We start from the raw sequence: 22,039 nt of genomic DNA on the forward strand, positions 1-22,039 counted from the left end.
TCTTAAAGCGCTCCGTTGCCGAACGAGCAAGTTCGGAGTGAGAGCATGCAGGCTGACTTGTGCTTAACACGCTCAGACTGCTTTTGCGGGACAAGTACTAGTAGGAGGAAGGGCGATGTCCCATTGTCTTTGGCGGTAAAAATCGAGGTGAGAAGTACGTTGGTGTGGTCCGATCTAAATTTAAAATCAGATCGATGCGGCGAGTCATCCCTCGGCGAGGAGGGGAAAACCGTGAGGTTAATTGCTAGGGTGGTGATGGGCAAAGGTAATTGCGCATCCGATTCGCGTAATCATAAAATCTGGCAGGGTATCGACTGATACCGGTGTCGAATTGGAGGTGCACGACTGTAGTATAATACTTTTTAAGTTATTCTAAGACAGTGTATGTGTGCTGTTTACCTTCGGCAGCGGCGACGGCAACATTGAGCTGCATCGAGTTAATTTCATAAGCTTAACATTTCATATCCATAAGTTCCTAAGCTAAGCGGCAAAACGCGGGTAATCTTATGTGGCCGCGGCCACCTCGGCTTCCTGCTCCGCTACGGCGATGCGGTGTTCGGGGGTCGATAGGTGCAAGCCCGCTACCGCGTTGAGTGCTGCGCTGTCGATTGGTTCCTTTAGGCCGAGTGCCTGGCGCGCCTCCGCCATAAGGAATACACTGCCACACACCACAACTACCTCGTCGTCGGACGATGCGCGCGATGCGGCCAGCGCGGCATTCACGCCGTCTTTGATTGTGGAAATGGTGCCGTATACACGAGGCTCCTCACCCTCAGCAGTGGCACTCGCTAACGCTCCATTAATTTCTTCAAGTGACGCCCCACGAGGGTGGTTGGCCTTAACCAAGTGGATTCGCTCCTGCAGCTCCTCGTCGCTCTCGTCCGGGTGGGTGTCACGGACCACTTCCGTAATCTTATCCAGCACCTTGTTGATGGCCTTGTCAGCCGAGAAGCCACACACGAACCGGAATTTCTTGTCGGGGAACTGCTTGTGCAAGAGTCCTACCAGCTTGTCGATGGCCTGCGGGTTGTGCGCCACGTCCAGCACTACTGTCATCTTGCGTTCCTTCGAGTTGGGGCGCATGAGATGCAGCACCTGGAACCGACACGGAGGACGTGCCTCGAGCGCAGCATTAACGCGTTTGTTCGTCAAGTCGACACAGAGTTTCTGGGCTGCACGGGAACGGCCGGTCTTCAAACTGTGCAGTGTGTTGAGCTGCACGCAAGCTTCGCGTGCGATGGCCGTATTTTCGGCGTTATAATCTTCATCAAAGTCCGCTTGGAGAGGCACGCGTACAAGCGGGGCGTTATTCCGCGCTGCGAACTCCATCATTACATTTACAGGCGTATTTGGTCCTACCACAACTGGCACGTTTGCCTTGATAATGCCTGCCTTCTCACGTGCAATGGCCTCACGAGTGTTGCCCAGAATGCGCGTGTGGTCGAGGCCAATGGATGTGATCACTGACAAGGCCGGTGTCACAATGTTTGTCGAGTCCAATCGACCACCGAGGCCTGTCTCCAGCACGACACAATCTACGCCCTGTTTGGCGAAGTGCATGAAGGCCAGCATAGTGGTAATCTCGAAGAACGTGGCTGGGATCCGGAGTTGTGCGCTGATGTTGAAGATTTCAGACAGCGCGTCGCACACGTCGCTCTCGGAGATAAGCTGACCGTTGACTTGCACGCGCTCGCGGAAACAAGCGACGTGCGGCGACACGAATAGCCCCGTCTTATGTCCTGAGCGCTCGAGCGCCTTGGCCACCTTGAACGCCACGGATCCTTTGCCGTTGGTGCCTGCAACGTGGATGATCTCAAATTGCGAGGCTGGGTCTCCAAAGGCTGCGTTCAGTTTCTGCATGTTCTCGAGTCCGAGCTTGACAGCTGAGAAGCGGTTCACCTGGTACAGCCGTTGTAGCAACATCTCGTAGGTGGCGGAGGTTTCCGCTGCCGCTTTGGCTATATTCTCTTCCTTGCTGATGTCTCCATTGCTGTTACGGCGAGCTGGTCGCTGCGATATGAAGCGCGCGCTGTCCAGTAGCAGCGAGTTGGCGCCTGCGGGGGCCGTGAGAACACCGGAGCTGCTAAGCGATAGCGGCTCGGAGCGCGCGAAAGCCGCGGGCGCCGGCGCATGGCGGAATTGTGCACGGGATAACGCCGTGTATGAGCGAAGCAGCTGCCATCGGGCGGTCTCAGAGCTGCGTTGCGACGCTCTTCGCAGCGCCATGGTCGTGTCTGAAGTTGACGCTGAGAACTTGAGTCTTTGACAGCAAATTTACCAATACAATACCGGTGGGCGATTCTTGTCAGGATGAGGCTGGTACCGGTACCATACAGCCAAAAAGTTCTTGCTGCAACCCTCGCCCTTGCACTTCAGTTTTGACGTGAAGATCGAAACACTTCAATTTATTATTACATGTACTGTAAACTGCTACGGGGAGATGGGCAGGTAAACGAGCAGATTGGATGCTAGACTATGTCACTATCCAATACCCGAAAGAGTGACGAGCTGTAGGATGAATGCCGCCGCAGAGCCTCCGGCGCTCGAATCGCGCTTCCTACAGGGTGCGTACATGCTTTTTATTCACCTAAGGGCACTTTTAAAGCTGAATGTGCCGTCTACTAGAACTACAGAAAGCTGGGGGCGCCTCAATTGCCGATTTACTACTGCGCGCTGCTAATTCGAAGGACGAAGAGCTTGTTGAGACGCTGGCCGTCGCGGCCTACGAGCGCTGCTGGGAGAAACTGCACTGTGGCAGCTGGAAAGATGTGTCACCGCTGTGGCGTCAGGCGTTTGGGCTCGCTAGTGTGTTGCGGGCGCGCTGCTTACTGCGCTCCAAACAGCCAGCGGAATGCCTGAAAATGCTCGACATGGTGCGTATTAATGGACAAAGAGGGAAGGATAATGACTGCATCTCTGACTGAGTGTGACACCCACCATTCTGTTGCTGCTGTCGTAGTGTCTTATGATGGCCGGGCCGCTGGCGCCGTTCGAGACGCATGCACTCATCGCCACGGTGGAGCGCGAACTCGCTAAAAACGCGCAGCAAGATGAACCATCGGTGCGTTGTTTTGCTATTGTTTAGACTCGAGTTACGCTGGTTGAAGCGGATACCGGTCATTGCGTTTTCGGTGGTCTTGTTGCTAAACGCATTGCGTCTCACGCTATTATCCGAGCAACAGGAGTCACGACACTTCAAGGTGCGGAGGTTCAAGTTTCCTGTGTAGTAGACTGGGAATGCTGTGCTCATGGTGGTCGTGCGTGTAGAGGCCTCGACTGAAGAAGGAGAGATGGATGCACAGTGGTGGCCAAGTGAAGGAGTCAGCGCTGACGGTCCCAGTGCGACGACTGAAGATGCCAACACTAGAGGAATTCCGACGCACTGTGATGCTACAGAAGTATGATTTGTGTGGGTGCTGGAGATGAGTATTTCGTCTAACATCGGCGTTTTCTTGTTCTGTTGTGGTTAATCAGCAAGCCTGTTGTTATCACGGGAGCGATGGAGTTCTGGCCCGCGCTGGGACGTGCAGCAGGACCGGAGCGAGCGTGGAAGAGCGTGGAGTATCTTCGTCGAATTGCTGGACTCCGAACAGTGCCGGTTGAGGTGCAAAAGAATCTTTGGTCTTGCTTTCCCTGCATTGTGACTAAGGGCGGTTTGTGAGTAGATTGGCTCGAGCTATTTGGGAGACGATTGGGGGCAAGAACTCATGACGTTAAACGAGTTCCTGGACCGACATATTATCCCACCACTAGCAGAAGAGAACGACCACCCTGTCTCACCTAGAAAGCTGGGATACTTGGCACAACACCGCCTGTTTGACCAGGTACTTGACATTGAACATGTGCTTTGGATATGTTAACGACAGTGATTTGATGCGCGTGCTTCGTAAACAGATCCCAGCACTAGGACGCGACATCATGACCCCCGACTATTGCACTGTGCAGCGCGATGAAGACGCTGGCGATGAAGAAGACATAACGATCAACTGCTGGTTCGGGCCAGGTGGGACCGTGTCACCTCTGCATTTCGATCCGAAAGACAACGTTCTCTGCCAGGTCGTAGGCTCCAAGTATCTTCGACTATACGCGCCGGAAGAAAGTGACAAGCTCTACCCAATCGAAGGTCTGCTGTCCAACACGAGCTTGGTACAAGTGGAAGATCCAGACGACGAGAGATTCCCCAAGTTCCGGAACGCGAGATACGTCGAGTGCGTCCTGCACGAGGGTGAAATGCTCTACATCCCTCCCAAGTATTGGCACTACGTTAAGTCTCTCTTCACCAGCTTCTCTGTGAGTTTCTGGTGGTCATAGCCCGAATAGATCTCGACACTTTTGGATCGCCGCGTCTCTTCACAGTCATTTTCATATCCGGATTTCGAAGCGACGGTCTCCCAGCGTAAGTGAAGTATGGTGGGGCTGGCGTTATCGCAAGCGGAACTACTTAAAGTGGGGCCTATAGCGAGCCACCACTCGCTGCACCTACTACCCGTTAGCAAGAAGAAGAAGAAGGTGTGACGCTTAGTTTCTATTGATTGAGATCACGGTTCTGACTGACGACGACGGTGGGTTTGTGCATTCAGCAAAAATTCGTCATTGGCGATGAGTATGGCGTCGTGTCCACCTACCAGATGAAGAAAGGAGAGCCGCAGAATGTGTACAAGTCGGTGACGCTTGCAGGCCCCGTGGCGTGTGTGACAATGGGGACGAGCAAAGGCACCGAAGACAAGGCATTCGTCGCCACGGGACAACATGTCCACGGTTTGAGCAAGAAAGGCAAAGAGTTTTTCAAGTTCCAGAGCAACTTGGCCGAGCCAATGCGGAAGATCCACGCCTACGACAGCCAATTGTGGACGACGACAGACTTCACCTTCAACCAGTACGACAACGGAGCGGACAAACACTCGTACGTTAGTCCAGATCGCATAAACGACGCCATTGTGGTGCCTATCAACCACGAGCAGGACTTCTACGGGGTCCTTGGATGCCAAGACCGCTATATTCGCGTCGTCAAAGACTCCAAGTCGGTGTCCAAGAAGGCGATGGATGCTCCAGTCACAGCTCTGTGTCGTGTTCCGCCAGCGACAGGCAAGGGCGCAACCTCGTTGGGTCCTGCCCACATTCTCTACGGTACAGCTGCAGGAAGTCTCGGTCTCATCAGCTACAACGGAGACAAGCTCAAGAACAAGTGGAAGACATCGTCCCAGGCTGCATTGGCTTCCAGTATCAGCACCATCGAGTCCGGGTCTAATGGTAATGGTAGCTTACCTCAGTCCATGGCTACCATCAACTCCATCACATGCTTCGATATTAATCGCGATGATCATCCAGAGATCCTCGTGGGTCGAGATGATGGCCGCGTCGAAGTCTACTCGTTCAATTCCAACTCGGGCGACGTTGTGAAGCTGTTTGAGCACACCAACAGCGACAGTATTCGGTGTGTTCAAGGTGGAATCGTGGCCACACCGGGATTCGAAGAGCTCGTAGCGACGACGTTCTCCGGTCGCGTTCTGAGCTTCACTACCGAGCCGCTAGATCAACCCGACGACGATGACACGTACGGAAGATCACGTGGAACCGTGCAGCGAGAGACTCGTATCGTCAAGTTGCGCAAGGAGGTCGCCGCTCTTGAGGACAAGATCGCGCGATTGAGTCTACAGCGAGGTGCCAGAGACAAGGAACATCTCCCAGTGGCGGAAGACCTGGTGGTCAACAGCAAGTTCCAACTGAACGCGGCGTTGGCAGCTTATGACGTGTCGCTAGAAATCCCCGTGAGCATCCAAATGATCGTACTGCACTCAGCGGTGCCATTGGATCTCCTCGAGAACGAGAGCAATCTAGCTATCGTCAGCAAGTCTCCGGTCGATCCAGCGAATGGCACGCACTTCTTGGCTACGTATCGCTGCCTCGAGCCCACCCATCGACTGGAATTCCAAGTGCGTACCATCGAAGGTCAGTTTGGTCACGTAGAGGCTACGGTGGTGGCCAACACGCAGCCTCGGTCGGCGCAAACTATCAAGTTTTACGTCAAGCCTCTGTCACTGCATCACCGCGTCAACGAACTTACGGAAGCGGAAGAAGCTGAGCTGCAGAAGCCATGCAATACGCTTCAACTAAGTGGTGACTTCTCCCTCGTGCAGATCCATGATTGGGTATCGATGTGCCTGCCAGAAGTCCCAGGTCGTCTACAGACGGAGGACGTGACACTGCGTTATCGCAACACCTTCCTTGGGAGCTTGCTGGTGTGTCGATACAGTAAGGGTGAGGCCAGCTTCTCGACGCCTTCTGTGTCGGTCATTGCGATATTGAAGGAGATCATTACCAAGGAAGCCACGGCGCGGAAAGCAACGCTCAACATCTCGCTGGATATTAAGAAGGAGAGTGTGCCAGTTATGCTGGGCTACTTGCGTCCGCTGCTAGATGCTAAGCACGCATTAGCCTCCCAAGTCAAGCTTATTGATGGTCTCAAGGAGCTGCAGCTACACGAGGAGGATTACACGGCCTGGATGGCGCCGGAGTACCAGCACATTCTCGAGAACTCGGAGAAAATTCTGGCAGAGTTCAAGCTTAGTCCGAAGGCGCTCAACTACCTCGCCGGCATCCTTACCGACCTCTACGTCGACCTGTGCAAGTTCCGCGGCACCAGTGCCAAGCAGAATCTACCACGACTTTACCAGCTCATCGAGCACTACCACTTCGACACGCTCGTCGAGTTCTACATGCGGGAGTAGAACAAGGAGAGAACTGTATAACCACAAATACATGTAATGCATCCGCTGAGAGATCTGCACAAACATGCACTTATTCCGCGTGACGACTGAGGATAATCAATGACCCTCAGCGTCAACATGGTGTTTACGCCTCATCCACAACGTGCAAGCAGTGACGCTAGACTTACTATCGGCGAGAACAATTGTCGATCACTTTGACATTTCCTTCCATTCAAACACCAACAACTACAGCTGAAATGCCTGCCATCTCTACGGCCGCAGCAGCGTCAAACTGTAGATTACCGATGGATGCAGTAGTTAATGTGCCAGTAGTGGAGATTTGTTTCCGAAACCTCACCATTTCAGCCGAGGTTGATTGTACGGATGAAGGCGACGCCAACAGGACGAACTACCGACGGTCATCACCACCATGCGGAAGATGATGCGATCCCGAACGAAGCACCGTGTCGAACGTGTGCTTCTCCGTGACGCACGCGAATGTATCAAGCCGGGGACTCTCACTGAGTGAGAGTGAGTCACTCTGGTCCGACCTGTCCACTCTGCTCAAAGCCTGCAGTTTCCACTTGAAGGCAGTAATTGTGTGAAGGTTGAGGGAGGAATCGCATTCAGCAAGACAAGTTACGCGGTGGTTTGCCTAGCTCGACCGGTTACGAGGGTCAGAATGACGACCATTTCGCGACACTGACGGTTCTGCAGGTCGCGTACGACTTCGCCAACAAAAACGCAGCTGTCAATCCAGGCAACCATCGAATGGCTGGGCCCCAAGTCACAACTCTTGACGATATTATTGCAGCTCCATATTGGCCGACATCCCGTACGTCATCGTCAGCAGCTTTAGCGTCACAGCGCTGAGTTTCACTCTCATAGGGTTCTTGGACGCCAGTGATGTCAATTGGGGAGTGGCCACCATTGCACTATACTGGGTCGTGATAGCGCCGTTCTTGCTGCAGCAAGTGCATAGGCCAGTTCCTGGTCTACGCATTGCCTGGGGTCGAGATGGCTTCACTGGCAGGAACTCTTCTCTGTAGAATTCTACTTCTGTTTCCGGGCTTCAATTCGCACCCGTTGAGGTTCGCTTTATTTTGTAGGTTAGGATCGTGAGTTGAATCCTTTCAGTTTGTACCGGTAAAGGTTTAGTACATGAAGATCTGCAGTCTCTTCAAAATGACCATCACTCCTAAAAAGGCAACTTTAGAGAGGGTAGGGCGATGAAAGCCAGCACAGCTGAGACCATGGGATGCTTTTGCCGTGGTGCTTGTGAGAGAAGCATGATCTTTCTCAAGCTTCTCTCCCTTTCAGCTGGATAAACATAGCAAGGATCTGTGTATCACGATAAAGCCGTCGGACTGGAGCTTCAGTGTGGTGGGATTTATAAATTTTGAAATGCAAAATGGACTCGATTCCAGACACTTTGGTATTGACAGTGGTCGGCACCGTCGAGGACGCTCGTAAATGCAGATTGTGTATTAGTGCATGCAAGCGAAACTTCTAGACATAATTAAACACGGGTAATAAAGGGAATTTATCAAAGCTGTACAGTATTAACATGTCCATGGTACTTCACTTTGAAGAAGGTGGAACGAACATCCGCCTTCTTATTGAGAAGCTCATGCCAATGAAAGTAAATCGTATGGCACGCTGAAGAAAACACATGCTTCAAATTATGTAGGGAGATCATGTGCACTTCAAGGAGGTGAGAGAGCTGCTGATCTTTGCTAACAAAACCAACGAGCATACGAGATAAATGTAGAATCTCTCAATTACAGTACATTCTGTTGCACTTGTCTTACATTCTTCAAATCGTTTTTATCATTTTGTGGAGGTTCGCCGACGGCTTTTTACCTTACCCTAAGGGCGGACACTGCGAACTTCAAAAAGACACATACCGGTAGCACCGATGCTATTGACGTTGTGGGGTGGCAGCCCGGTTGATATGGGTTTGTCGGGTCGAAACCATCCAATTCCCCAACAGAGCGAGCACGCGAGAAGCCCCCTCCTCTAATCCTCCCCTCACACGCTCCACCATGGAGACACGATCCTCTCCGTCCATGCAGGAGCTGCGCGTCATCGCCCACGAGCGTGGACTCAAGTACTACATGCACCTGTCCAAACCCGAGCTCTTCTCGCTGCTGCAGCGCAAAGAAGGCGGCGGTTCGGCCGCCAAGCCCGCACCCGTAGCGGACGTTGTCAAGGAGGACGCCATGCGTCGCGTCGAGAGCGCACCAACACCTGCGGCAACGGCTACGCGGACCAGCGAGCGGCTATCGTCTCGCAAGAAGAAGCGCAAGACGCGTGAGAACGACAAGGCCGAGGCCCCGCGTGACAAGAAAACTACCAAGATGGTCATTAACACACTCGATCCCATCATGCTCACTGAACTGGGCCCACATACGGTGCGTTCAATTGGAGGAGCTGATTACGATAGACTGAGACGTACTGACTCGATCATTCTGGGGGGACTCTTGTGTGCAGTTTGAGTTTACGCGGACAAACGGATCTGTGGTGGTGTACAACGTCGAGTCACTCGTGCAGTACATCCTTGCCACAGGGGACTTCTCCGAGCCGGAGACGCGGATCCCGTTCTCGGACGAGGACTTGCGTCGAATCGATGTTGAGGTATCTCATACACCCTGCGCTCCTCTGGTCAAATGAGGAGAGGATTAAAAAAATCATCTTGGTCTCTTGCCAGGCGAGCAAGGCAGAGCTAAAAGAGAACAGTGTCGTGGACGCCAAGAAGAATAAGCACAAGTTTGAAGAACAGAAAATCAAGCGCGACGGTACTCTTGGTGGGGGGAGTCAACTGCAGTGATATACCATTAATGGACATTTTACTGACGATGCTTCTTCGAATTTGCTGCCTGCAGGATTGGAGCGGTGTGCGTCCGAATTCGTGAACAAGATGCTGGAGATCGTGGAAAGTGACGACCCCGAGGAAGGCGAGATGCTGCTCATCATGAGCGTCTTCCCGTCGTTCTCAGATATTTTTGAGCAAATCCGACGGAGCGACTCGGAGTACGCCAAGCACAGCATGGGCCACTTTATCCAGTACGTCGAGGGGCCCAAGAACCGCCCCACTGTGGACAACAGCGGTCTGATGCAGGTCATTTTGGGCTTTTTGGAGGACGTTGGTAAGGGCGGACAAGGCGCAAGCGCCTTTGGGTTTTGAACTGCAGCCTCTTGTCGCTCGCGTACCCGTTGTTTACCGGGTCCGTTGCAGCCCTCGTCCCAATGGAGTTCGTTGTACTAATAGTTATTATGCGTAAGTAGGGTAGGAGTAGTTTGACAAAATAAACGAGCAGTAGGAAGAAGCTAGGTAAGAAGGAAATTAGTGCATGCCCCCCCCCCCAATTTCTGGTGTTCCTCACAAATCACGTCGCTTCTCCATGCACGTTCTCAGAATTGTTTGACGCCACCACATACATGTAACTTGGTCATGCACAAGCTGCAACATCTTCGCGTGCACGGATATCCTAAATCAGGATTTCTGATAATGCTAAAGTGATACTGTACTTCGAAGTAATAAGTAGTACTTATTGTGGTACATGTACCAGTACCTACCATGCATGTAATACAAAGACTTTGAAATTTCTGATGTGCACCACATCATACAGTACTACGTAGTACATTGCAATATGGAAACTGGTAAAGACATCGAAACCGCTGCCAAAAACCGCATCGCATGTAGTGGCGACATCTTGCAGTAAGGCAGGGCTATAAGGGACGCAGCAGCTATGGACAATATTCAGGACAATGATCTGCCAAGACCCGCGAGAATACCGAGTACACCGCCCCCCGTCGCCACCAAGAGGGCTTCGGTATCACTACGACAGCAGCCGCGCGCAGTTTCCGCAAGAGCACCAAAGTCTCGTCCTTTGGGTGGAATACTGCAGATTCGCGCGGAAGAACCGGAACTAGAGCAGGATCAGGTTCAGAGTCAAATGAATGGGCAGGCACAAGAGGAGAAAGAGAAGGAGGTTGCTCCTATCTCGTCACCGGCAGGTCCCGCGACGCTGTTAAGGCAAAAAGACCGCTCGGAATCGATAAAAGCTGCGAGACCACGGCCTTTTGGGGGGAAGCTAAAGATTGACGTTGACGCGGCAGAGATGGCAGCGCCTCCGATCATTGGCTCGCCGCTGAGCTATTACTCGTCCAAGAGGCTGCCATCTAACACTCACGAGGATCATCCAGTGTCGATGTTTACAGCTGCCGAGAGTAGTACTGGAAGTGGAATGCTATCTACTACGTCGCCATTCTTGGAGTACGGAATGATTGTGAGCCTTGTGTGTGACGATAGAGGAGGGTTTGTGGCAGCGGAAGGGTTCGCTTCACGTGATGTGAGATTGGAGAAGCTGAATTACGGAGTAGGTGGGCCGGTGGCGAGGCTTGGACTGGGTGGGAAGGAGGAACGCAGACTGTTTGCTGAAGGAGGCTTTCGGCTGTTGTCGTGCCCTTTTCGTGACTGCTTGTTCGAGGTAGTACCAAAGATGACTTATGATGCGACTATCGCCTTCAGTTCATTGATAGATGATACAACGAGACAGTCTGGCAATCAGCATACGCTAGACAATTTGCGATTTAAAAGTGAAGCTGAAACTCGATTGAATGCAATGATGTACAAGAAATTGAAAGGAACGCAGGTGATTTACGGACAGGTGAGGAGCACAGCGAGAGAAGAAGCCGAAGAAGAAGGAATACCACTGTAGCGCTAATGGTATTCATCTCTGATTGCGCTTACAGACGATCCAACTTCGACACATGAAGACTGGCAAGTACGTGTCGTTAGATCCTTCACCAATTCCTTTTCGCGGGTCGGAATACGCTCCGGTACGCATGTCATCGTATCTGTAGTGTACTTTACTGATCTCTAACCGTGTATCCAGGTCTTTTTAGATGCCGGAGGGCCCAGCTCACATTTCAACGTACTGCCGCGATTTAAGCTTCGATCTAAAGGAGCCCCTGTTCAACTCACAGACCAAGTATGTACCGTTTATTTATGTAGTGGGGTATCATTTATTTATGTGATGTCCGTGGGGGCTAAACTAAGCTGTGCCATTCTTTTGTAGATGATATTGACCGGCGGGACTGAATCTCAACCGTTTAATTTGTTCGTTTCGAATCGAAAAACAACGGATGGGGTGTCGACTGCGGTAGTTGGCTCAAGTGTACATTCGTCACAATGGAGAGCTGTTTACTATGACAATCTGGACGGCGAGAGCTTTTCAACCAGTGGTGAAGTGCGCCTACCATCCAGAAATGACGACGGACTTCGTGCGGGGTCCTGCATTCGGCTACTTCATTTGGAATCCAGCTCATGGCTCGGGTTTCACGGATCTGATTCTCTAGGTGGTCCAGTTACGCTCCATTTCAGCGACGAAAGTGCTCAAGAGGATGGTGCGAAACAGGCTTTTTCCTCCGATTGCCTATGGGAAATCGAGCATGTTTTTGCCTATGAAGGAGGCCAGATTAAATGGAGAGAGGCGATTACTCTTCGTCACCTGATAACTGGAAAATATCTCGCGGTGACTCACTCACAATCTCCACGAGCTACTACTCGAACTAGTGCAACCACGCGACAATCATCCCAGATATGCGCCCAGGCCTTTGCCCAAGACCAACCGCAGCTTTTCCGCTTCGTTCCCACTGCTATTGCAGACGAAGAGTACGTTATATTTGCTACCTAAACAATCCCAAAGGCTAATGTTGTGCTACCCCTCAGAGCTCAAATTGAGAATGGAGAGGTGGTGTTGATCCAGCATCATAAGACGAACAGCTTTATACACTCAATTGATACTCACGCTTCAACAATGGCGGATATTCGGCTATCTTCCAAGCCACTAGCTCACAATTCAAGTACCGGTAAAGGTTCTGCTGGTTCGACTGAAACGTCGTTCACTGTCGTGACACTACATGGAGCTAGAGATGAGGATGCATTTAAGGTAATCCGGGTAGCGCAAGCTGAAATCACTGACACCCTTTTATTGATATCGTACAAGCACGCTCTGAACCAGTTCGTGGACCAATTTCGTATGGACGTCCTTACGGGTGATCGATCGAGTCTTCGTTTTGAAAGGGAAAGCACGGTTGGGACTTTCAGGAGGATCGAAAATGTACTTGGAGAGCTAATTACGTTTTGTGTCAAAGCTGACGACGATTCTGGAGATCAGCTTCGATCTCGTCAGAATCTTTTTCGGACCTACCAGTACATTGAGCTGCTGGTTGGAATGATCAAGTCTCCGTTCCAGTGCTATGGCGGACCATTTTCGATTGAGGAATTGTGTTCCTTTAACGACGAGTACATGAATTCGAGAGATACAGGCGATGACAACGATGAACTCGAAATGAAAGGGTCGCCTGTTCGACTACGAACGGACTCGTCCACCGCTTTTCGGATTAGTGGTGTATCTCCAACTAGCAGGGATTTGATTTCTCCGAGACGTTCCATATCGACTCAAGACCATTCCTGGAGACGTAAAAGCTCTGTTAGTGTGTCAGCATCTCGGCTAGAAATACACATAGCAGCGATGCAGAGTCTGAATCGCATTATCCCCGCGATAAACGTTTTGCTGCTTCATATTTCGTGGGCGAACCGTACGAACGAGCTCTACGTGGTCAAAGTTGCCATGCCTGTGCTGATGGAATTACTTGGGAATGGGTTCCAGACGTCGCTACCGCTGTCGTACCTGCTTCGTGAAAATCGAAATCTGGTGGAATCAATAACTGGCTGTGCGAGCATTACGAGGAATTTCTTCGAACTGATTGTCACTCGAGGTAAATCGATCCGGTATATGCAGTTTCTCGTTGCTTTGTGCACATCGAGAGGCAAAGGCGTTCCGAAAACTCAGGAGGCGATTTGTGAACTTCTTTTCAACCCAGCGAATGGATACCGAGACGATGTTATCATTCCTATTCGACCGTCTAGAAGTGGATTTGACATCTGTACGTCTAACCACGTCTCCTCTGACATCAACCAGGACATTGAGGTGATGTTCAATCGATCAGCAAAGACAAACGACACAAATACCAGCACGGGGACGTGGATTCCACTCACCAAGTTCTATGAAGAGTATTATGTGAAAGCGAAACATCGGGCGCTTGGACAATACTGCTACGGTCTCTTTCGTCTATATGTTTCGCTCTGTCTGGATCGAAATTACATCAGTATCGAGTACATCCAGACGGCATTTCCCCGAGAGAATATCTTAACCTCAGTTATGGATCCGTTTCTATCGCGCTCCTTACGGTCTGTGATGATGGACTTATTGCGGGTAGCATATATCGATTGCGAGCCCCAAAAAGCCATGTGCTGTCCAAACTATACTCGTATTTGGACGGATATTAGCGCAAGTGCAGCAAAAGCTCTTCCTGGCCTTTCGTACACGGGGTACTCTCCGGAAGATCTCGCGTTTTTTACGTCTCTGAAAGATTTCTGCTTTTCCTACCTTGATTGCTTACAAGGAGCCATTGTGATCGACGAGATTCCTGAGAATGAGTTGACTCTGGCTATTCTGCGTGTGTCCCGCACACTAGCTGAATTTGGGATGTACTCTTCCGAGGACGAGCTCTCTCGTGTTGTGATCCTGCTATTTGATCTCCTGGATGAACGAACAGATTATGCGCACCAGCTTCCAGAAATGGACAACGTGCACAACCCAGATATCAAGAATGTGAAAGGGTACAACTCACCAACAGCTCTGCTTTTTCCGCCTGCACTTCATCTGCGGCAAAAGTCGACAGCTAGTAATGCCCAATTGACTCAACAACGAAAAATGTCCATGGCCAGCGCTCGCCGACCGGGTTGGGGGACTGCGTCGCAGCCGTCGCCGCATTTGAAAAACGCAGTGCTGTTCGATGGAGCAGGAGCCATGTCCAGTATTCGCGTCACCCGAGAGCGAGATGCTTCGAAGCAATACAAAGTTGCTGAAAGAAACGTTTCACGACCTTCAAGTGGTATCAACAGCATGGCCGGGGCTAATACTGAAAGCAGTCCTCATCGCCATCTGAACAAGTTACTGCACAAGACAGGCGTGCACACTACCGACGGTGTTAAGGTCTACGAGATGAATGAAGTGAACCGCGTGGTGATGGAGATTAAGGACGAAATTTGCGCGATTCTTCTTCTGGTTGACCAGCTTCGGGTCGATTTTCTCATCTCGACCTTGCTGGCTTCTTTTCAAGCTCGGCATGGCGGGCCTCCTTCAAGCTCGCCCACGCGTCTTCGTGATCTAGATGCTATACACACTGCTCTTTTCGATGACGCCATAGTGCGAGAAACTGTATCGAACGCGTTTACCGGGCACTCTCGTGGATTGGATATCCTACCTCACGGACACAACCATGGTGATAAAATGTCGCCGCTTGCAGTCTATCTTTTCGGCTCGAAGTCTTTGGAGTGTAAGCTGTCGCTAACGAGATTGGGCAGAAGAGCAGTGACGACAATTTTCATGCAAATGCTCATGTACGAGTATCCTCCGCTGGTGTCCAAGGCCTTGGAGCTGTTGCTGCAGCAGTATAATCAGCACGATCAGTTCTTGAAGGAGATGCAGAATGTGCAGTTACTGGTATCTGAAGAGACAATCTCGATCTACAGCAAGTTGAAGGGGGACGTCGACGAGCTACGGCGGTTGGCTGAAACCACCGAAGTGTGGATGGATCTGACATCTCGATCCGACTTCGAGAAAGCGTTCTCGGTTTGCCAACTCCTGCAGTCATTACTCCGAGTTATTGAGCATACCAAACCAGATAGTCGAGTTGCGGATGTGGAGCCAAGGTCAGGTGCGCCACGTCGCCAACTCCGAATACAATCCCCGGGAAAGCCAATGAGTGACGACGAATCTAGCGACGACAATGCTAATTCTGCTGCGGATCTTCTTTCCACAAATTCGAAGTGCACCCCAACGCAGGTGCTGCTACCGGAGGGCCTTATGCGCGAGCCTGTACGTGATCTCACCATCGAGAAGCAGCCTCCAAACCGGAAGTTGAACTACCCAACAGATCGATATGCGCTCAATCCATATATTGGCCATGTGAGTCAGTTTTCGTGCAGCCACGACCTTCTCCCTCCCTTTTGGAAAGCTAGTTCGATTGGTAAAGGTGATGGCTCGATAACAACAAAAGGTGCCAAGGATGGCCGTACGATCGCGATGGAAGCTCGACGGCTATTGCGCAATTTGAGAGCTGCTCAATTTGTGCTCAGCATGCTGATTGATGGAGCACACTTTTACGAAGGACATTTCTCCGAAGACAGTGATAGTCAACAGCATGCGCCAGGGTCCCCCACCACCCGGTCCAAAACGAAGCTTCAAAAGCGACAGCGAGATAAAATTCGAGGCGTGTTTGGGCAAGCTATGCAGTTCTTGCGCGCCTTTTGCACGGATGACGCTGAGAATCAGGCGTTGGTTGCTCCACATGCCACCATGATTGCAGAATACGTTCGTGAGCTTCCAATTGCTCAGGAACTCTTGGTGGCGATTTATGCAGACAACTTTCCTCTATACAAATCGGTTCCCACGGAGTTGATCAACACTTTCGTGGGCCGCTTGATTCGCGACGGTCCGGATCCTCGCTACCTTTTCTTTCTGGAGACGCTTGTGCTCTGTGACGAGCAACCCATTGTCGAGAACCAGCTACTCGTGCTTTTCCAGCTGGTTAAGAGCTTTGAAAACGCGAAAGTCCTGCAAATGTTTGATGATGCTACACAGACCGTTGAGCTGCTTGGCGGACTACTTAGTAGGCATACTAATCTACTAGAAAGAATGGCGTACACGAACAAAAATATTCAGCTACGGGGAGCGAATACGGTGAATGGATTACGTGTGCCTGGAGCAACCCAACCCGATAATGTGGCAGATTCTGGTAAGATGCTCGAGTATCACGTTCGACTTTTGAACCTTTTTGCTGCCTGTGCCTCCGGTAAAAACACCAGAGTGCAGGAAATATGCCAGCAGATCCTACCGCTGGTGAGTGTACTTGACCTTTTGCTCCATGACGACTGCACTGAAGGACTTCAGTTCGCTCTACTACGATTCTTGGATCAGATTTTCTTGACAGCTGATGATATTGAAACTCCTGGTGTCGATGATCTCCTCCATGTCATGGTGGCTTTGAGTCAAATCTGCGAGAAGCGTGTCTTTCAGTTCTTGTCGTATTTCCACGTGAAAGATTTAAATCGCCAGGCTACGTTATCGCTTCAAAAGAACAAATCGATCGCGGTCGGGTTATCTGCACAGAAGCCGTTGGAGTCGGCGCCCTTGTATCTGGTTCTCTTTTCGATTCTTCCGACTTTGTTCTCATTCATTCAGCAGTTCTCGAGTTTTGTGGACAACAGTGAAGAAGCTCAGTACTACCTTGTTCAATTTAACAGCTATGTGGCATTGCTGCTGATGGTATGCGCACCGAGCAATTGGCAGCTGCCCGAGGATGTCGTCAGCAATATTGAGGAGTTCATCTACGTGATCGACAAGTCCGTTCGTCCAATCATGATACAATACCAAGCTCCACTCCAGACTTCACTAGAGCAAGCGTGGTCGGTGTCTCTGAAGTACCGAGAACGGCTAGACTGCGCATCGCTGAACTGCGAGCTAGACCTGCCCGACATTCTGCTGTGGGCGTTAGAAAAGCGTGATCAAGAGACTAAGTCAGACACGTTCACCGACGAGTCAAGGCCATCCAGTTTACCCGAGGCCTCTTCGAGTGACACGAAAGACATCAGTCCTCTGGGCCAAGCCGTTCGCGAAGGGAATTCCAATGTGAACGGTCCAAACAGCGCTGATGCCCGAGGCAGGGCACTTGCTAGCTTCAAGTTGGACAGTCTCAGCACGAGTAAGCCGGTCGCTTGGGGAGATTCCGGGTCTAAACAACCGAATCAAGAAAACAGAGAGGCCTCACCAACGTACAAGGCTGACTACACGTCGGAGGCTGTCGATGTAATAAATCGAGGAAGACTTCTCCACCGACTGTCCCCGAGACGTTACTACAAAGGATTGCGAGACAAACGCGCATCACCGTATTTGAGTCCGAAGAAGGAGTCTCCTGTGACGCCTTTCTCGTTTCCGGCTGAACGTCGAGTATCGGACGCATTTATCGCGCCGAGTAGCGTCTACCAGTCGGAATCCACGACGTATCTAACTCGTCAGCAGCAGCAATTTAGCGAGCTCGACCAGCTTCTCTCATGGCTGCAAGCCCATCCCCGAGTTCACGGTGCAGTGAGAGATGAGCTGAATCAGATGGTGCAAGGGATTTTGGGTATCGAGACGTCGATGAAAGAGGAATTCAATCCTCACGTTCACGTTAGAAACGTGATGTTGTCATTTGATCTGGTGGTAGCGAAGCTCGTTGAGCATGTGGAGGCTCTACAAGACTTAAGTTATCTCAAGACCAATCTGACGCTGCTGAATGTTTTTTGCCGGATGATCTACGCCGTCGAAGATGCTGAAGAACGCCACAATATGCAAGTGAAGCTGAATCAACTGGGCGTGACTCGATTGGTAGTGCAACTGATCTCATCACGAGACAATGACGCATTGTTTGCGAGTAGTATCGAAGTGGGTGTCGCTCTGTTGGATGGAATGAATGCAGAAGTGCAGGAGAGCTTCTACAGCTACTGGAGTGAACCAGCTAATGAACAATTTTTCGGTCGGATCCAAGGTCGGATCGAAAAAGCTTGCAAACTGATTCACAGCGTTGATCGGACTAGCGTCGGCGCTTTCGATGGATTAGATTGCGCTGGAAATGCGGGGGACAAGAGAGCGCACAGACGCCAATCGATATTTGGTCTCAATCTGGATAACCTTTCGGGAGACAAGGCTAGTGCAGGGGACAGAGGCGGGGTCAAACGGCTGGGTGAGCCTATCGCCTCCATTTTCCGCTTCCTGCAGCTTCTTTGCGAAGGACATTACCTCAATGCTCAGCGTGCTCTCATCGCACAACCAAACGCTGCTGTATCAGCAAACTTGGTAGAATCCACGACCTCTTTTCTTCTGGATACCTACTTGGCGCTCACAGATTTGGACATGAGTCTTATCACCCAATTGTTTGAAACGATTACTGAGTATTGCCAGGGCCCTTGCGTGGCAGCCCAGGAGACTGTAGCCAACTACAAGCTTATCAGTGCTGTTAATGCCCTTTTGACTCACACGTTTGAGCAACGCGACACACGAGCTCAAGATGCAGTGCACAAGTTGCGAGCTGCCATTGTCATCTCGCTGCTGAGTCTTCTAGAAGGTCGAAGCGATCAAGTGATACATTCCCAGCTCGTACAGGAACTTAATTTCGAAGCACTGAAGATGAATTTAGTGGAGGTTTACGTGTACTTCCTTCGCAACCACGGGGTATATGCCGGCAACGTCAAGTGCAGCCAGGACTTTTACCTTACAATGGGTTTCAACATCTACATCCTACTCCAACAGCTAGCTGATCAGAATGCACATCAAGCATGGTGGATCCCTATGTCCGAAGAGCTGCAAAGCAATCAAGCTTGGCTACCATTGCAGCCGACTCGAAGCAAGGTCCTCTCAATGTGTACTGGTGACGGAGACAGCTCGCCGGATTTCCGTGACGCATTTCGCTTCTTCCAAGCAAATTGCGCCAAGGTCGAAGTTGTATGGGATCACCACCGATCCCCAGCGCAATACAACGTTGACCGCGTCGTACCCAGAGGCGCCATTCAAAGCGCGTCAAAAGCAGATAGTGGCAGTGTGGTGAACGCTCCATCTGCTGATTCGGATGATATTAGTCGGAGCTGCACGGGGGCACTCATGCCCTTCTACTTTCCGATCCACCCGATCTGCTTTTGCCTCACGGCTAAGTCCAAGGAGAAGCTTGTGTGGGATGTATCCAGAGGAGGCGACAAGCTTTCCGACTTTTACACACGCTCGGATAAACTGGTAGATGAGATGACTCATCAGAGTCATTTACAGCTCCATTTACAGGTGGCATGGGTGGCAAGGAAGTCCGAGGAGATCAAACGCGCGTCGTTTGCTCTCGCAGTCATCATCAATCTGGTCGTGCTGTTGTTTTACCGAGCTACTGGTGTTTATTCAACACCTTTTCCAGCGAGCGATGTCACGTTTGTCCACACCTGGGGGCAAGAAGTAGAGCCTCCAAAGCCGTCATTGTGGATCGATGTTGCGCTCTCACTTGCCGGTTCAGTGCAGATTATCTTGTACAGCATGGTATTGATATGCTACATGCTCAACTCGGCACCGTTGTTAATCAAGAAGGGGTGGAAACGGCGACACCGCAAGGAGCAGACCAAGCATGCTAAGCGCTCGGTGCATAATGCACACCACAGTGCAACCAAAGGGAAAGAGCGCGAGTCTTTTCAAGATACAGAACAGCTACTGCGCTCTTTGCGAGAGCGAGAAGAAGAGTACAACTACCTGCTTCTCCCACCTTCCATCCGAAAGCGATCTGCTCCGAAAAAGCGGAAACCAGCCTCGCCTCGTGTCAAGGCATCGGCGTCAGGGATGGGATCGTCAAAACCTGCTTGTGTGAGTGATGCGAAGAGCGGAGGTGCAAGCGCTCGAGGCGACTTTCGTGTCCAACTGGAAATTACCACTATCTCGCTGTATTTCCTTGTCCGCAGCCCTCGTGTGATATATTCTCTTCTGCAGATCTTCGTCTCGGTCTTGGGCGCGTACGTCAACAAACTTTACTTCGCGTTTCTATTACTCGATGTGGTGGATCGCTACAAGGAGCTCAATAACGTGCTGCGATCCATTTCGCGTCCAGCGAAGGCACTCGGTGTGACAACGCTGCTCTACTTGATTGTGGTGTACGTGTTCGCTGTTGTGGGATTCTTTTTCTTCCGGGAAGACTACACACTGGAGGAAGACATTTCGGATGCTCAGATAGAAGGGCGCGCACCTTACACTTGCCAGCGACTCTTTCAGTGCTTTCTAGTGAGTCTCGACCAGGGATTAAAAAGCGACGGAGGACTGGGTAGTTATCTTCGACAAATCCCCTTGGGAACCTCTGCGCATTCCTACGGCCGCTTGGCGTTTGACGTGCTGTACAACATCCTACTCGTCGTCTTGCTCCTCAATCTGATTTTCGGTGTCATCATTGACACTTTTGCCTCCTTGCGCACAAACGACCAGGAGAAGATACTGGACATGCAGGGCCGCTGTTTTATCTGCTCGATCGATGCGTACACGTTCGACCGCGCCACTAAGCGAGGTTTCCACGACCACATTTCGCGAGACCACAACATGTGGCATTATCTGTACCTGTTCGTCCACATTCGCAAGAAGAATATCACGGAATACAATGGGCTGGAGCTGTTCCTCGCTATGCGCATGGCCAAGAAGGACATGTCGTTTTTCCCGACGCATCGAGCTTTGTCACTCACGAAACGTGGAGACCTGGAAGAGAGCCACGACTTGGACTCCGCTACCGACGACGACCGCTTCTACGCTGCTAGTACAACCTACGGCCCTAAGCGTTATCCTGTCACTCCATTTTCTCCTTCGAGAGGACCTTCATTTCTCTCTGGAGCACCGTCGTCATCGCGTCGTGGGTCAGATCGGTCACGAGCTCGAGCACGCAGTAAACGCAACAGTAGCGTTACGACTGCTTCACGTTCTGTTGCCTACTTCGACTCGGTTCCTGGAGTGCAAGCATTTGATCGAGCTACGGCTGGGAATCTAGAGAGGATCGAGGCAACAATTAACGAGCTGGCAAACGCGCAGATTGAGATCAAAGAAGCTCAAAGGCGAGCAGAAAATCGACACGCAGAATTTCTGGCTGCCATGCAGCCACACGCTCCTTTGAGTCAGTTCCCGACACCACAAACAAGCATATCCGGAGTCTCGATTGGTGGTTCCCCACCCGCGTTATCTCGTCGTCCTTCAGTAAGAACACAAGGCTCAGTAACCCCACGCATATTCAACTTTGAATCAGTGTCCGACGACTTCGAAGCTCAGCAATCGATGGTCGCCTCCTCACTAGACCCCAGTCCGACTGCATCGAGCATGTCGCGAACTCTGGATTCGATCACGCCTCGCACCTTGAACGTTGAGATTGAGTCGAGTACCGTGGAAGATAAAGAAGACAGACTCAGCTTCCTGGATGAAGGTCAAGACTGGTTTTCTGCTTCTCCAGAACATCGTGGGCCAGCTCCGTCGCCACAGAATCCCTCACGCACAGCGTCGCTGACGTATCGTCTCCCAACAGCTTCAGACGACGCGTACAGTAACGAGCATTCTCCAGATATGTCAATGCCACCAAACTACGCTGATGAAAGTCTGCAACAGACGAGACCACAGTCGTCGCGAAAACTTGGCACTGCAACGCCACGCATCTTTAACTTTGAG

The 22,039-nt window shown here is 51.2% G+C and overlaps 5 protein-coding genes across 5 annotated transcripts; 4 read left to right on the forward strand and 1 right to left on the reverse strand.

The window, feature by feature from the left end:
- Nucleotides 1-504: 504 nt before the first annotated feature.
- On the reverse strand, nt 505-2,258 carry PITG_01065 (folylpolyglutamate synthase, putative; the record flags this gene model as incomplete). The annotated part of the gene is made up of 1 exon (XM_002909540.1): nt 505-2,258. One exon carries the CDS (start codon nt 2,224-2,226, stop codon nt 505-507), a length of 1,722 nt encoding a protein of 573 aa, XP_002909586.1.
- A 1,096-nt stretch (nt 2,259-3,354) lies between these two features.
- On the forward strand, nt 3,355-4,311 carry PITG_01066 (uncharacterized protein; the record flags this gene model as incomplete). The annotated part of the gene is made up of 4 exons (XM_002909541.1): nt 3,355-3,398; nt 3,475-3,604; nt 3,666-3,824; nt 3,895-4,311. 4 exons carry the CDS (start codon nt 3,355-3,357, stop codon nt 4,309-4,311), a joined length of 750 nt encoding a protein of 249 aa, XP_002909587.1.
- A 65-nt stretch (nt 4,312-4,376) lies between these two features.
- Nucleotides 4,377-6,777, forward strand: PITG_01067 (uncharacterized protein; the record flags this gene model as incomplete). Its single annotated transcript, XM_002909542.1, has 2 exons — nt 4,377-4,509; nt 4,581-6,777. The coding sequence occupies 2 exons, from the start codon at nt 4,408-4,410 to the stop codon at nt 6,726-6,728; spliced, it is 2,250 nt and encodes a 749-aa protein (XP_002909588.1).
- Nucleotides 6,778-8,699: 1,922 nt separating this feature from the next.
- Nucleotides 8,700-9,894, forward strand: PITG_01068 (uncharacterized protein; the record flags this gene model as incomplete). The annotated part of the gene is made up of 4 exons (XM_002909543.1): nt 8,700-9,121; nt 9,201-9,344; nt 9,418-9,505; nt 9,593-9,894. 4 exons carry the CDS (start codon nt 8,753-8,755, stop codon nt 9,892-9,894), a joined length of 903 nt encoding a protein of 300 aa, XP_002909589.1.
- Nucleotides 9,895-10,459: 565 nt separating this feature from the next.
- PITG_01069 (ryanodine-inositol 1,4,5-triphosphate receptor Ca2 channel (RIR-CaC) family protein) lies at nt 10,460-21,881 on the forward strand (the record flags this gene model as incomplete). Its single annotated transcript, XM_002909544.1, has 9 exons — nt 10,460-11,089; nt 11,466-11,552; nt 11,619-11,704; nt 12,097-12,119; nt 12,289-12,387; nt 12,870-13,664; nt 14,151-16,684; nt 17,135-21,577; nt 21,828-21,881. 9 exons carry the CDS (start codon nt 10,460-10,462, stop codon nt 21,879-21,881), a joined length of 8,751 nt encoding a protein of 2,916 aa, XP_002909590.1.
- Nucleotides 21,882-22,039: the final 158 nt, after the last annotated feature.

This window comes from Phytophthora infestans, genomic scaffold (assembly GCF_000142945.1).
Source record: "Phytophthora infestans T30-4 supercont1.1 genomic scaffold, whole genome shotgun sequence".
NCBI classification, from domain to species: Eukaryota; Oomycota; class Peronosporomycetes; order Peronosporales; family Peronosporaceae; genus Phytophthora; species Phytophthora infestans.